Source organism: Arachis hypogaea, chromosome 5 (assembly GCF_003086295.3).
Source record: "Arachis hypogaea cultivar Tifrunner chromosome 5, arahy.Tifrunner.gnm2.J5K5, whole genome shotgun sequence".
Classification (NCBI taxonomy): Eukaryota; Viridiplantae; Streptophyta; class Magnoliopsida; order Fabales; family Fabaceae; genus Arachis; species Arachis hypogaea.
Genome location: NC_092040.1, coordinates 9,943,173 through 9,959,717, shown reverse-complemented (window position 1 = coordinate 9,959,717; position 16,545 = coordinate 9,943,173). Strand labels below are relative to the sequence as shown.

Genomic DNA, 16,545 nt, shown 5'->3' with positions numbered 1-16,545 from the left:
CTCCCGGCTCATTGGGGAAGGGCGAAAGGCAAGGCTCTAGAGTGGATCATGGAAAAAGTGGAAGGAAAAATAGAAGGATGGAAAGAAAGCCTGTTAAATCAAGCTGGGAAGGAGGTCCTCATAAAAGCAGTCATACAAGCAATTCCAACATACGCCATGAGTATCCTAAGGTTCCCCAAATCCTTTTGCAATAAATTAAATACCAAAATCGCAAAGTTTTGGTGGAGGAGTCAAGGAAAAGAAAGAGGGATCCATTGGAAGGCGTGGCCGGAACTATGCAGGAGTAAGAAAGAAGGAGGACTGGGTTTTAAAGAGTTTTACCACCAGAATACGGCACAATTAGCCAAACAGGCTTGGAGAGTGATCAGGAACCCGGAAGCTAAATGGGTACAAGTACTCAAGGCCCTATATTTTCCAGATTGTGAATTTTTGGAAGCGTCAAAGCATCAAAAGGGCACATGGATATGGAACAGCTTATTGCATGGGAGGGAGCTTATAAAATGTAGAGGAAAATGGAGCATAGGCAAAGGAAGTGGAGTGAAGGTATGGGGAGATAACTGGATTCATGGATTCAACGAGCCACTCAATAGAGGAAGTATTGACAATCAAAGAGTAGAAGAATTACTAACATCCTCTAGAGATTGGGATAGAGAAAAAATCCAAAGAAGTTTTCCACCAGTTGTAGCAGGAAAAATAGTCCAGACTCCAGTAAGTAAGATCTCCAAGGAGGACAGGTTATTGTGGCCCTTCAGGAAGGATGGAGAATTCACAACCAAAACAGGGTACTATGTGGCAAAAAAAGAAGAAAACGAAAGAAATCGCAACAACAGGCCCTCATCAAGCGCAGTGTTTGAGGAACTATGGGGAGGGATTTGGAACATGAAGGCACCCCAAAAAATCAAAATGTTCCTGTGGAAGGCCGCTCACAACATCATCCCGGTAAGAGCTAATTTAAAGAAAAAGAGATTATTGAACAATAGTGTTTGTCCGATCTGTTTGCAAGAGGAAGAGACTGAAGAGCATACTCTCTTGCTCTGCGAATGGACTAGAGCAGTGTGGTTCGGCTCACAGTCACAATGTACGCCAACAAGCAAAAATGTCAGATCGGTGGGTGAATGGCTACAACAAATGTACATGAAGTGTAAAGAAGCCAGCAGACCGGAAGCGGACCAGAATTGGAGTAGAATAGGCATCACTATGTGGACAATTTGGAAGGCAAGGAACAACCAAGTGTACAATAACATAGAGCCTAACCCAGAGTCTACCATCAATCATGCAAGAATAATAGAAAAAGAGTACAACAGCCTAATAAAAGAAAACAACTCCAAAGTCAGAGAGAACAACAAAGGGAGACCAAAACCTGTCATTTGGAGACCCCCTCCTTATAGCTGACTCAAGATAAACTCTGATGCTTCGTTTTCCTCTGGAACCAAGTCAGGGGCAACAACTTCAGTGATCAGAGACCATATAGGAAAAATTCTGGGGGGATCAGCATCAGTGATTCAAACAAACTCAAGCCTATCAGCAGAAGCACAAGCAGTAAGGGAAGCTGTAATTCTAGCAGAAAATCTAAATATTCAAAATGCCATCATTGAAACAGATAGTTTACAGCTTGTTCAGACCCTCAAAACAGGGATTACAATTTGGGATATAGACCCAATTATTCAAGACATAATTGATATTCAAAAAAGACTCCCAAATTGTGGATTTACCTGGACCCCTAGGGAAGGAAACAGGCTGGCCCATTCAATAGCAGCTCTGAAACTCAAAAATCAACTTCCTGCTATTTGGCCAATAACTCCCCCGCCCCAAATTGCAGACATAATCAGAAAGGAAAAATTGGACTGCCTGTCCGGAATTCTCACCAGCAAAGCTAAAGGCAGAGTTGGAGTAGTCAATAAAGCTCATCTCGCAAGCTTCGCTTGATCTGCGTTATATAAATAAATTATTAGATACTCTCATATATATATATATATATATATATATATATATATAAGCATTGACAGGTTCAAGGAGTTGAATATTGAAGCAATTGAGAAGAACTTATCACCAAAGCGGCAAAGAGGGGAAGGCCTTGTAAGCTTGTATTGAGTCCCCGTGAAACCTTTCTCGCCAGAGCAGTGTCGCTTGACTAGCGAGCCGCAGAGCCTTTCCGTCCGGAAGAGTTAGAGGAGGGGAGCGATTTTCGTCTTCTTCTTCTCAGGAGCGCCGAAGCGAATTGGGTCACCGCCAAATGCCAACCTGAATCAAAGACATTCTCTTCTTCTCTCAAGTTATTAGCCATGGTTTTTCTGTTCTTCAGGTTTAGCGTGTTAAGTGAGAGAGAGAGAGAGAAAATCCATAGTTTGAATTAGGATAGTTAGGCTGGCGGGTCTGGGTCTGGGTCTCGGTTCCTTTTAGGGTGTGGGCCGGGTATCTGGCCTTCACCAGGTCCAAAAAAAAAAAAAAACTCAAGTGTTGATGCTGTCTGCCTTTTGAACCAGCATATTATTGATTGGGCTTTATTGTATTCTTTTGGAGACCAAAAAATAGTTGTGTCTTTTGTGAACTATCTGCATTCTCTGGGCTTAAGGTCCAACCTTGATTCTGCTAGAATTGCAAGCATAGGATCCATTTAAATTTAGTAGTAGTACCCCAACAAAGAAAAACAATTGAGAAATTAGTCAATTTAGTGTTTACTTCTAGAAGATACTATGGTTTCGTAGTTGGTCAAGGTCTTCCATGCTCCATACTCCATAGTCCATACTGATTTATTTACCAACATATTCAAATTCAGTAAAGCATCGTCTTCGGGTCCCTATGATTCTTGAGTGATATTTTTGTTTTATTCTTTTCTCACGTACCATTACCAACCCTCCATGACCCATACGACACGAGCTTCATTTATTTATATATATTTTTTGGGGTGGGTTTGGGTTTCAGTTGTAGAATTGTAGTACAGTAAGGGTAGGAACGACGTCGTTTTGAGGAGGAATAGGAGGTTTCCATTTTGAATATCCAGCGAGGTTTGAAGGTGACATCACTAATCATTCCAATGTATAAATTCACCGAAAACAAATCCAACACAAAGCCTCTGAAACTCTGAACTCTCTCTCATTCTCATCCTCTGAAATCTTTCCAATTCTCCTTTATTTTTCAAACAAAGCAGAACACAATCCAATTCAATCCAATCCAAGCTACATTGTAATTCTTAGTTACGGCAAACTTTCAGATTCCTCAATTCACTTTTTTCTTTTCTATTTTTTGTTTCCTTTTTGTCATCGAAATTCTTGAATGGGGAAAGGAGGAGGTTGCGTTCCCAGTAAGAAGAAGGTGCCGCATGTTGCCGGTGACTCTCCCTCCTCCGCCACTGCCGGAACATCCCGGACCGCGCCGATCCAACGTGACGACACCTCCGCCGACGACACTACCGAAATCGCCCAAGCGTCGTCGTCTGAGGTGGTCGCCGCCGCTACCGGCATGGCGAGGCTGAGGATCTTCATCGTGTTTTATTCAATGTACGGACACGTGGAAGGCCTAGCGAGGAGGCTGAAGAAGGGCGTGGACGGCGTTGAGGGCGTAGAAGGGGTTCTTTACAGGGTGCCGGAGACGCTCTCGACGGAGATTCTTCAGCAGATGAGGGCGCCGCCCAAAGACGATGGCATACCTGTGATAACGGCAGAGGAGCTGGCGGCGGCGGACGGGGTGCTGTTCGGGTTTCCGACGAGGTACGGGAGCATGGCGGCGCAGATGAAGGCTTTCTTTGACTCCACCGGTCAGCTGTGGAAGGAGCAGAAGCTCGCCGGAAAACCCGCAGGGTTCTTCGTCAGCACTGGCACTCAAGGAGGAGGTCAAGAAACCACTGCGTAAGCCTTTCTTTATTCTCTTTTTCTTTTGTTCTCTATCTATTCCCGCATTCTTGTATTATTCTGTTGAAGTTCCCAGTCTTGTTCTTAATTTGAGCTAATCATTTGTTTTTATCAGTTTCAATAGGCTAAAAATAAATAAATGCATAGATAGAACTATGTATGGCTCCTTGATCACATATATCTTTAGAGATTTTGATGTTTCAACTCTCAAGTCGCAGTTTGGTCCATGCATATTCTTACCAACTTGACATTGAATGGAAAATGTTAAATGTAAACTATTATGATATAAATAGGAAATGTTTTGTGGAATTTGGCTGGTTGAACAAGATTTTCAAGTGCCATAAGATATACATATGTTTTCTTCCCCAGCAATTAACCATATAAAGTCTGCACACTTAGAAGTTAGATGATCAGTCTTCAAATCAATATTAACTCTGTTTTTGCTTCTGGTTCACACTGCATCATATTTATTTTCTACTTGACAAGAGAGGACGAGGGAGATTTCTATTATACATTTTGCAATTGGTTTGTATGATTGGCTGGGAATCGGGATGTTCATTTTTGAGAAAGAATGAACTGAAAGAACTAAGTAGCATCTTTGAAGGAAAGATAGCAAATTACTCTCTGAGCTGAATTGTTAGCTCTTAGCAGTCGTAGATTTATATATTTAACGTTTTTGGTGGGTTCTGAGAATCTGAGGGGCTTTCTTCTGGTGTCTTGATCAGTTATCCCATGTTTTGACTAACTTTATTTGATAAGTGAATTTTAGACTAGTGGAAATTCCCATATATTCTCAAGTTGGTATGAGAATGCTCCATGTTACTAATGGTTCATCTTCACATAAATGACCAAACTTCAAAAAGGATTTCAGTTGTATCAAGCGGAAGTTCTCAAAAGATGATTACACAAAATCAGGGTAATGGGCAAAACTTTGGTGAAAACTTCGTATTCTTTTAAAGATGTTATTTTATGTTCATGAGGTAACTTGAACAGTGTCATTGCCTCACTGGTCCTGCAATGGTAAAAGAGTTTTAGTACTCTGATTATCATTATTGGAGATAAGTCTTGTAGACAAGCAATTAATTTGAAATTGTGCTTGTAATTGTAGAAATGCATGGGTGCAGTCTGAGAGTATCACATATTGTTCTCTACATTTCCAAAAATAAATATTATATTACTTGGTGATGGAAACTAGAAGGTTTTCTTAGAAACGCATGCTTGAAAGGGATTATATAATGTTTGATTTTGCATCTTTTTCTTGTTGCAGATGGACGGCAATCACACAGCTGGCACACCATGGAATGCTGTTTGTTCCTATTGGATATACATTTGGACCTGGAATGTTCAAGATGGAATCCATTAGAGGGGGTTCGCCTTATGGTGCCGGAGTGTATGCCGGTGATGGCACAAGGGAGCCAAGTGAAACAGAGCTCGCACTTGCAGAGCATCAGGGCAAGTATATGGCTCTTGTGGTCAAGCGGCTCAACAGATGATGGTGGTGTTTTGAGTTTTGACTGTTTGCCCCCACCATTTTATTCTATTCTTGTTGGTCATGAGTATTATTTTTAATTTTTCACCTTTTACTTTTTAGCCTTTGATTTTGCTGTCAAATTGGTTCTGGCATTCTTACCATTGCATTGTTTGTGAGGCGGAATTGTAGCTTTCTTCCACTAACAATTCCCATGTTGTTCTCTATCTGCACTGTTTTGGAAGCTGTTGATGTTCATAAGTTTACACCAAATAAAAATGTGAATTTGTGTAACTGCATGTCTTATTTCATTTTGTTAAAATATCTGTTAAATAATAACGAAAATTAATTTTGCAAAAATTTTATTTGTAATTTACGTAGATTTTAAATTCTCATAAATTATTAATAAGTTTATTTCTAAAAATCTTTTTCACTAATGTGAAAAAGGACCATTGCCAGAAGTAATGTCACAAAATAAAAAAATAATTAAAATATGAAAACCTTTAAAAAAAAAATATTGCACAAAAAATAAGAGAAGAGAATAATAATGTTGATGATGTTGCTAATGGTGTTGACGATGATAGAAGAGATAATGATAATGACAAAATTTGATTGTATAATAAAAATAGTAAAAATAGAAATTATAATGATAATGATGAGAAAATAGTAATAATGATAATAATAATTGATTCTATTGTAGAAAAAAACATTGTGAAAGATCTAAAATTTCTATAAATTATAAATAAAAATTTTATAACTTTAATTTTTGTTATTATTTAATAATTTTTTTAATAGAATAACTATACTGTCTCAAAATAATTTTGTTAATATAATTTTTTGAACAAAAATCACTTTATCTTTCCAAAAAAAAAGGATAAATGACTGAATTGGGTGTTTACCACCGGAGATTATCAAAGATATCAAGTTCAAGAGGTCTCTCAGCCTCAGGACCCACTTTGGCTAACTTATTAATATATCTACTGAATTATTTATTAGTATGTGTATATATCTAAAAGAAAAAGTTTTAGGAACTAGTATTTTTAAAATTTAATTAGTATTTAATTAATAAAAAAAGTGTGTAATTTTCTACTAATAAATATAATTTTATATATTTATTAATAATAATTAATTGATAATTATATTTTATAAAATGTGCTGTCCTCTAATACTATTGTATCTAGAAACAATTTTTCTTTCTTTTGACGTGCAGCTCAATACTTATTTTCTCTTTTAATAGGTTTTCGATAATATTACGAGAATAAGCTAGCTGTCCCGTTGTTACCCATTAAGATATTACTAATTCGGGTGGCAACAATACTTTCTTTTGAAGACGTGCTCAATTTTGATAGGCGCAAGATTTTTAATGCTAATATTTTTTCATGAACCTCAAGTCTGCAAGCAAGGCCCCTAAAACTCCAATCTGTTCACAGCTCAAGGAAACTAACTTAGTGTGTGTTTAAGTCTGCAAGCAAGGCCCCTAAAACTCCAATCTGTTCACAGCTCAAGGAAACTAACTTAGTGTGTGTTTGTACTGTGGTTAGTTAAATTAGAGTTTGAATAAAAGTAATTTTATAAAATTGATTTTGGATAAAAATAAATTTGTGTCAATATAATTTATGTTTGATAATTTTTTATTAAAATTAATTTTGATAAAATAAATATTATTTGAATAATATTAGTTAAAATCATTTTTAAATAAATAATTATTTAAAAGGATATGATATTAAATTATAATATTATTTTTTTATACATGTTTAATTTTTTCATATTTTTTATATATTTTTTATATAATATATTTTTAATACTCTTAGTATTCTTTTTTAGTATATTATAATTTTTAACTATTATTATTTATGATTAATTTTTTATTTAATTTATTTTACTTAATGGAATCAATAAATTCTATTATAAAAAAAATAATAATAAATACAATACACAAAAATTATAACTATAAAAATATATAATGTCAAATAAAAAAATAATAAAAAATATAAATAATAAATAATAAAAAAAGAGTTCATATAGAGAGAAATGATAAGAATTTTATAAATAATACAATAATATGTATAAAGGATAAAGTTGGTAAAAGAAAAATAAATATTGAAAGTATTGACTAAAAACACGTTAGTGTAACAGAGAAGTTAAAAATTATTACTCCTTATAAACGTGATTTTATGAACAAAATTACTTATGCATTTGTAAAGAAAAAAAATAGCCAAACAAAAAAGTGAAGCTTTTAAGAAGCTCTAACGTACTTTTTTCCTTCAAACGTGGTTACCAAACACGGTGGATACTATCATGAAGATTTTACTATTGTCTTCATATGAAGATACTTCTTTTTTACCATTAGATGATAAAATGTATGGTTTGATTTTGATGTGTTGCAAAAGTGTTATTTTTTTTAAAGTGTGGCTAAACAAACAAAGTACACTTTTAACACAAGAATCTTCATAAAAAGATGTTTTTAGCATCTTCATTTGAGTAGTTGCCACCAAACACACCCTTAGTCCGCAACTTCTATAAACCAGACAAAGAAAATGATTAAAGTTAATTATTTTTCCTCCCCCTATTCTTAGAATAAAAAGTGCATGCTTTTTAATAAATAAATAAATAATGCATTACAAAATTAAAATTTCGGAGGAAATAGGAAAGATAGGAATCTGAATCCGTCGTGGACCTCGCTTCGAGGTGCGGCTCAGTGTCACTATAATATATAAATGCGTCGCTGAGAACCGAACTTGTTTTGGAGGCTAAGCTAAACTGTGATTGAGAAAAATTAGCGAAGTAGAAGAAAATGGAAGACACACTCTCTGCTTTGAGGTCATTGATGTCTTCTCACTCCCCTTCTCTTGATGCCTTAGTTGTTCCTTCCGAAGATTATCACCAGGTAATTCATTTCCCTTTCACTTTAGATCGAAGATTTTCAGCTTCTTCCGTTTCAAATTCCTTCGTTCTTCATCTGATGATTGTTTCTCTCTGTTTCTGCAGAGTGAATATGTATCCGCAAGAGATAAGCGCCGCGAGTTCGTTTCCGGCTTCAGTGGAAGTGCTGGTCAGTATCAATCTACAGAGCAATCAAATCAAAATTTACTTTATGCGTTTTCGTTTGATTTCTTAGTTTATTCTTATGTGGCGATTAGTTTAGATCGAATCAGGATTTTGTTTCTGTAGTTTGGAAATTTCAATTAACATCGTGTGACAATTTCATCCCTGTAATAAGCAAGATAGTCTTGGATTATTCTGTGGTTGAAGCTTTCTGTCTCAGCTCTTCTTGTGAAATCTATGCCGCTATTGAATTTTCCTATTGTATTTCAAATCTGACAAAATTTGTTAAGTCAAATTTTGTATTGTTTTCCATTAAAATTACATTCAGGTTTGGCACTTATAACGGCGAAAGAAGCACTCTTGTGGACGGATGGACGATATTTTTTGCAGGCAGAGCAACAGCTTAGTGATCAATGGAAGCTAATGCGCATTGGCGAAGATCCTGCTGTGGATGTTTGGATGGCTGATGTAAGTACCATTTTTTTAAGAGAATCCTTTGATTTAAATGATTGAAAAAAGACAAAATGAGATAGCAGATTATATTTTTTGTGGTTCTCTCTGTCTTTGGCATCCCTGAAGCATAATGTTATGACTTGGGTCAAGATTGAAACTGTGTCTACATCATGGCATTTTTGATATGTTGTCCACAACTAGCTTCTCCTTGCTTAGGGAGAGCTGACAGAGCATATAGTCCTGTACGCACTATAGCACTCGATTAGTCTTGTCTCATCCATGAGTTGTTTCTTTTTCACTAGAACTTGCCTAAAGATGCATCTATTGGGGTTGATCCATGGTGCATTTCGGTTGATACTGCCCAAAGATGGGAACGTGCTTTTGCTGAAAAACATCAGAAGCTGGTTCAAACGACAAAAAATTTGGTAGATGAAGTATGGGCAAAGCGACCTCCAGAACAGATTAATGCTGTTATTGTACATCCATTGGAATTTGCAGGTCGCTCTGTTGCAGATAAGTTGCAAGACTTGAGAAAAAGGCTTGCGCAAGAGCGAGCCCGTGGCATCATTTTCACAGCTCTTGATGAAGTGAGTGTATTATCTTAATCTATCGTCCTTATTTGTTTGCTCTTCCCTAACTCAAGTTTTGAGTTTGAGGATATTTTTGCGTCACATGTTCAGCATTTTCAATATCACTATCTTCATTATCCATGTTATTTATGATCCGGTTACAATGCAGGTTGCCTGGTTATACAATATCCGTGGAAGTGATGTGGCATACTGTCCTGTTGTTCATGCATTTGCTATTGTGACAACTAATTCTGCTTTCCTTTATGTCAACAAGGAAAAAGTATCTGTTGAGGTAGTTTGACTAATGTCTCGTCAGCTTTGAATGTTTCGCACTGTTTTCTACTGGCAGGAAGTATAAATTCCTATACAATCATGTTAAGTTACTAATAACAGTTTATTAAGAACATTTATCATAGGATTTGTTTCCCCCTATTTATGTATATTAATCTTACAAGAATGATAGGGTTTCAGATTTCAGTATTTTCAGTACTGGTCATTAATAGTCAACCGTTGGAAACATTTATTTTATGGTCAAATTAGATCGAAGTTTATTTTACTTATGAAGATAAGAAATATCTGTCAACAGAGCAGTATTTTGGTCTATCCTGATATTTGGAAGGAAGATATGTATATAGAAACTTAGTAGTAGTATTTTTTTGCCAGGTAAAAACTCATCTAGAGGAGAATGGAATTGGAATTCGAGACTATACAGCCGTGAGCTCTGATGCAGCATTGCTCGCAACTGATGAGCTTGATGCTCTGTCTACTGCCAAAGGTTCTCTAGCTGCAGTTACAAAGGAAGCAGAAAAGACTCACAATGAGCTCAACAAGGGAGTAAATGGTGAACATCTAGCTGAAGAACATAGTAATGACTTTGTATGGGTTGATCCAGGAACATGCTGTTATGCACTGTATTCAAAATTGAACTCTCAGACAGTTATTCTACAGCAGTCGCCTTTGGCCCTTGCAAAAGCTTTGAAGGTTGTTAACTTACAGCCTTATAATGAAAATGATTGTACTTGGATAGGTTACTAATATTGATATTATCAAGTGAACTCTAGCTTATTTTTATTTCCTCAATACTTGTAGAACCCAGTGGAGTTGGATGGATTAAGAAAGGCGCATGTTCGGGATGGCGCGGCTGTTGTGCAATATCTTGTCTGGCTAGATAAGAAGGTTTGCATTTGGATCTGTGTATCTAGATATCATTTATGCTTTGGATCAGGATAATTTATATTTAAATTTCTCTTGTCTAAGCTATTATAATTCTTCTTCTGTATCCACAAATACATACACCAAGTTCTGCAGTGTCAAATAATGACTGAAAAAACTTGGTTGAATGTGCAGATGCAGGAAATTTATGGAGCGTCTGGTTACTTTTTAGAGGGTAATTCTGTGAAAAAAGAAAAAGGATTGTAAGTATCCTCCAAAATTCAAAATGTCTTGAGCACAGACATGCTTATAACCTAATGTATTGAGAAAAAGTTAGTTTTATTTGTTGACAATATGAAACACCTCCCCTTTTTGAAAATTAACATACTCTTCACCAGAACATTTTCTGTGAAATAAACAAGATTTATTTGACTTTACCTTTGTTAAATGGTAATTCTTTGTTAAATACTGAAGATGTTCACGTGTTGGGATGTCTTAGAGTAGTGAGCTTGAGATGCATCTGTCAAAAGGTGAATTTTATATAATATACTTATAGAACTTTTTGAACGTTCCAGGGAGTCCTTGAAATTGACTGAGGTGACTGCAAGTGACAAACTTGAAGGTTTTCGAGCATCAAAAGAGGTGGAGTCATCTAAGCAATATAGTATTTATTTGGACGATACTTTTTAGCAAAAATTTATATTTTATTTAAAAGAAGTCAATTGTGGAGATACCAAAAGTTTTAGCTTCTCAGTCCATACAATTTGATTTACAAGACTCTCTATTTAATTTTTTAACTATTTTTCCTGAAAAAAAAAAGCTTTCTTTAATCCAAAAGAATTTTATTGCAAGACACAGCACCACCTGTACTGTAGGTGGAAATATTGTTTTAACTAGCATATATGACTTTCATTTGGACATTAGGAAGAGAAAAACGTTTAACCTGTATCTAGTTTTATTTCTTCATGGTGCTACAGAAAGAGTTTTTTTTTTTTTTTCTTTTTAGAAAAAAAAAGTAGCAAAAGGTTACACTGTTGTATTTCCTAGGATTGGCTAAAGACTGGCATGCTTTTAACCATATCCAGCTTTATTCCTCATGGTGCTGTTTGAGTGGAATATGTTTCTTTTTACAATTATCAGAAAGGTTACATTGTAGTAACTCTTTTGACAAAATAAAGACTGGCATTCTCTCTTAAATACACATGGTAGCGTTTATATGGGCATCTAGATTCATGCATCTGTATTCAATCAAGTTTTTAGCAAAGAAACGGCCTTTTTTTCCCTCAATAATTTGACCCCTCTAAAAGCACAAACTTTCATGCTATATGCAGTCAGATATGATAGTAAGTTCTCAAATGTTCAGTACATAAATTGCTTTCAACAATTCAACTATTCTTCAAGTCCATTTTATTTGCCCCCATCAGTGTGGTCCCTAAAGTATGATAAAATGAAACTGAAATCGTATCAAATGGAAGCACATTTTGATGTTACACTAATATTTTTCCCTGTTTTGCTATTTTCATGCTTTCAGCATTTCAGAGGATTGAGTTTCCCTACTATTTCCTCAGTTGGCTCAAATGCAGCTATCATTCACTATTCTCCACAGGCAGAGACATGTGCTGAACTTGATCCAGACAAAATTTATCTAGTTGATTCTGGAGCTCAGGTTTGTCCAATATTTTGAACAGTTTGCAGAATAGACATTTGCTAAAGTGTGCCACGTATATCATATTATTAGTTAATATCTATTCTTCATTGTTTTAATCTCCATATGTCTCTATATTGACAAGAAGTTCTGTTTCTGTCTTTTTGAAGTATCTAGATGGAACAACCGATATTACACGAACTGTTCATTTTGGGAAACCTTCAGCACATGAGAAAGCATGTTATACAGCAGTATGTACCTTTACAGCTTTACTTGCCGTTTCTGTGAGTTACATAGTTTGAAACCTATACCATGAATAATTTAATATCAAATTATTTTCACTTAGAGGTAAGTGGGTTTTTTTTATTTGGGGAACAAGTTTTGAAATTATTTTCTGCTGTTAGGATTATTGGAAGGGAAAATGCTTTATTAATTTCTAATTTTGGGTGCGGCCCTTCCCCGGACCCTATGTTAATGTAGGATGTTTGTGCACCGGACTGCCTTTTTTTTAAAAAAAATCTAGTGAAAAGACAAGGCTTCGGTATTGTTGACATTGTTAGCCTGACAACCCTTCCCCGGACCCTACGTTAACTCTATTCAGTTATCTTCTAAGTTCCCTATTTTCTTCTATCTTATGAACTGATATGAAAAGTTGGTCGGTTTGCTGAATTTCATGCAGGTCCTCAAGGGTCACATTGCTCTTGGAAATGCTAGATTTCCTAATGGAACAAACGGTATAACTGAACTAGTCTCAGCTTCATGTTTGTGAATCTAGCTAATACTTCCCTTTCTTCATGCTTTCAGGTCATGCTCTTGATATTCTTGCTAGAGTCCCACTGTGGAAGGATGGTCTTGATTACCGGCATGGTACTGGACATGGAATTGGGTCCTACCTGAATGTTCATGAAGGTAATGAAGAACTATCACTGTTTTTATATTGTATTCATTTTTTTCCTCTTTCCTCTTTCCTCTTTCGATTTTTTCCCCACACTCTTACAAATTAAAATCCAAAGTAATAGTATCTTATAAATTATGCAGGACCTCATTTAATCAGTTTCAGACCACAGGCTCGAAATGTACCACTTCAATCTTCCATGACTGTTACAGATGGTTAGTATCCTAACAGGCTGCACAATTGGAATTACGACATGCTTTTTCCCATTCTTATTTACTAGTTTTGTATTATGAAGATGGAATTACAACTATTTGATTCTATATAAATGCATTTCTAGTAGTGTAAAGTAATTTATTTTTTCCAGAACCTGGTTATTACGAAGATGGAAATTTTGGGATAAGATTGGAGAATGTGCTCATTGTCAATGAAGCTGATACAAAATTCAATTTTGGTGATAAAGGGTACTTGTCATTTGAACACATTACCTGGGTATGTCTCAATTCCAGTGTTTGGGTTTGAGATGCTTCTTTTTTACTACAAGGCATATTTCTGAGCTGTTGATATACAATTGTATTCAAAATTGGACGGTTCCCATTCATATGTTATTTACGAGTGTTTTCTCTTGTGCAGGCACCATACCAGACGAAGTTGATTGACCTGAACCTTCTAATGCCTGACGAGATAAGTTGGCTGAACGCGTATCACTCGAAATGTAGAGATATTCTGGCACCATATTTGGATGTCGCTGAAAATGCATGGCTACAGAAAGCCACTGAACCGGTAGCTGTGTGAGCTTTGTTCTGAGCTGGGAATGTCAACGACTTCAATATCTGCACTGTCCTTAGTTTCCACACATTACAACTACTATTTGATGCCCTGTTGAGGTAGCTGTTCCTTAAAACTCGTACAGCATTGAAATTCCGAATGCGTATCCCCTTGGCATCAATTTTTCTTTTGGTGACTTCTTGGCATCAGTTTATGCCTAGTTGTTTTCTTACTTGTTATTAGAATATTACTATCAACGTATTACTGTAAAGTGATGAACAGTGATGAACCTTGTACTAAAGTGAAAGAAGTGAACTGTCGAAACGACAGCTGAAAGTGGACCAGGTTTTATTGGAAAATACTTTTGTGTTGCCTGACGGCTCGAAATTGAATAGGTGCTCCCTGCTTTAAAAAAAACAAAACAAAAACAAAAAACAAAACCAATGATGATTAGTTTTCCTTGGCGTAGATTGTCCAAGAGCTGCGACTATTTGGGTGAAGCTCATCAACTCCGTTGCTGCAGCCCTGTTTTTTAATTTTAACATCAACTTTCAAGGATGGATTGAATTAAACTTACAAATTCTATTGGTAAGTCACCATCTGAGTGGATAGATGAGTTTTATGTCTCTTGTTAGATGATATGGAAGTGGAGAAATTGAGGTTTTCTCTTCACCTTATGTAAGACGACCTAAAAACGTTGTTGAAGTGATTAGGAATTTTCTCAATAATTATAGGAAAGCCTATGAAAGAAGAAGTTAGAAATGCACAATAAATGGAACCAAAAGCCAGGAAAGCATATGGATGTCCCCTTCTATTGGGTGGGTAAAATTGAATACTGATGGTACAGTTTCAGAAGCGAGAAATGTGGTTGGGTCATGGGTGTGGTGGTTTAATCCAAACATGGAATGGGATGCAGGGCTTTTAGGCAAAGATTGGCAATAGTCAAGTTTTTCAAGCAGAGATGTGGGGGATTTTTTAAGGTTTACAAATAGCTTGGGATTTGGGAATAAGAAAAATTATTGTTGAAATAGATGCCTGAGATCACTAAAAGAGAATCTCACAGTCAATACAATTTTCTTCTAAGAAAAGTTTAAGATCAGCTGACGAAACCATGAGAAGTTAGAGTTCTGCATATTCTCAGGGGAGACAACACCTGTGCTGGATATATTTTCATTGATAAACCTGAACCAAATTTAGAAATTCTCATGGAGCAAGATTGGAGGGTCTCCAGACCCACTAGTCAAATTAATTAGTTTATTTTTTTTGTGTTGGGCTTAGGCCCATTACATTACTAAAAATTTTTTTTTCTAGGGTAGTGTTTGGTGAAGTATCTTTTAGGTGGACTTTTTTTTGGTGATTGAAAATATTTAAAAAAAAAAAACACAAGCCAAGCTAAACTAGCTAGAACCAGTAGCCTCTTGCACTAGGATTTGCTCTAAATCTATACCAAGCTTGATCCAAGAAACATGAGCTGAATCAATTCTTACTCCAGATTTAGCCAACCAATCAGTGACACCATTAGCTTCTCTTCGAATCAGATGGAAATGGACCTCCCAGTCTTTGGACAAAAGATCTTGGAGTTTTAACACAATATCCTTCACCTCATGTGTTGTGTGGCCGGTGCCTGGTGATATTACTCAATACAAGATAAGCATCGAGCGAGTCCGTCTCACAAATAACACTCGTGCAACCAACTTCCCAGGCTAACATCAACCCTTGCCAAAAAGCCAGTAGCTCACAACAATAAACAGACCAGAAAGGAAGAGCACCTGAACGGCCCAGCACCCATCTCCCTCTATCATCCCTCAGAACACAACCAAAAGCAGCTCGCTGGACTCCCTTAAGAACACTAGCATCGCAGTTGACCTTGAGAGTGTCATTGGGTGGAGGCTCCCACTTAAATTTCCTTTTAATATCTGAATAGATAATCCGGTTGTAATGAAAGTTTCTAAGATCAAAACTCATATTTCTAGCTAGGATCGCCACTTTTTTTATCGGACCAAACCTCATTCAAGTTGAAAACCTCATGACATCGATGCCTCGATATCCACCATATTCCCGATGCGAAGAGGCAGTCCTTACTAGATATTCCCTATTTGAGCCAAGAAGCTAAATCGGACGATCCTCTAGTCTCGATGAACGAAGGGTCGAGAATATTCTAAACAACTTTAGCCCTATCGCAATCTCTAAAATAGTGCATAATTGATTCAGAATGACCACCACACCTCTTACAAATATCACTAAGTGTTAAATTGTGCTTGAACTGGAGCGCATCAGTAGGGACAACATTGTGAGGAAAAAGCCAGAACAAGAACTTGATCTTCTCTGGAATGAAAGGCTTCCATATACAATTTCAGTCTTCGCTTTCATCCCATTGGAATTTTCTTTTTGCCAACCAAAGATATCCATTTCTAGAAGCATACTCCTTTGAAGAGGCAGCTGCCCAAACCCACCCTAGGCCATAATGGTTGTTACCAGAAACAGGCAACTCAATTAGGGTCGAACGGATATGATAAGGAAGAGGAGAATAGAGCTTGCTAAGATCCCATCGACCATTGCAAATAACGTCATCTAGAGAAAAGGTGGAGATCATTTATATGAACGTATGGAATTAAGTTTGCAAGCTTACCCAAAGGAGACCATTGATCAAACCACAAGGATTGATCCAAGGTACCACAGCACCACGCAAAGCCCTTTTTCAAGCT

General features: G+C 36.4%; 2 protein-coding genes across 2 annotated transcripts; both read left to right on the top strand.

The window, feature by feature from the left end:
* The first annotated feature begins 2,656 nt into the window (after window positions 1-2,656).
* On the top strand, window positions 2,657-5,610 carry LOC112800668 (probable NAD(P)H dehydrogenase (quinone) FQR1-like 2). Its single transcript, XM_025843022.3, has 2 exons — window positions 2,657-3,845; window positions 5,116-5,610. Exons 1-2 carry the CDS (start codon window positions 3,274-3,276, stop codon window positions 5,339-5,341), a joined length of 798 nt encoding a protein of 265 aa, XP_025698807.1. The 5' UTR covers window positions 2,657-3,273; the 3' UTR covers window positions 5,342-5,610.
* A 2,303-nt stretch (window positions 5,611-7,913) lies between these two features.
* On the top strand, window positions 7,914-14,199 carry LOC112800667 (aminopeptidase P1). Its single transcript, XM_025843021.3, has 16 exons — window positions 7,914-8,203; window positions 8,305-8,368; window positions 8,690-8,829; window positions 9,117-9,401; window positions 9,553-9,675; window positions 10,047-10,364; window positions 10,473-10,559; window positions 10,731-10,798; window positions 11,111-11,177; window positions 12,067-12,201; window positions 12,351-12,431; window positions 12,860-12,914; window positions 12,985-13,089; window positions 13,219-13,290; window positions 13,440-13,564; window positions 13,706-14,199. The coding sequence occupies exons 1-16, from the start codon at window positions 8,111-8,113 to the stop codon at window positions 13,865-13,867; spliced, it is 1,980 nt and encodes a 659-aa protein (XP_025698806.1). The 5' UTR covers window positions 7,914-8,110; the 3' UTR covers window positions 13,868-14,199.
* The last annotated feature ends 2,346 nt before the right edge of the window (window positions 14,200-16,545 follow it).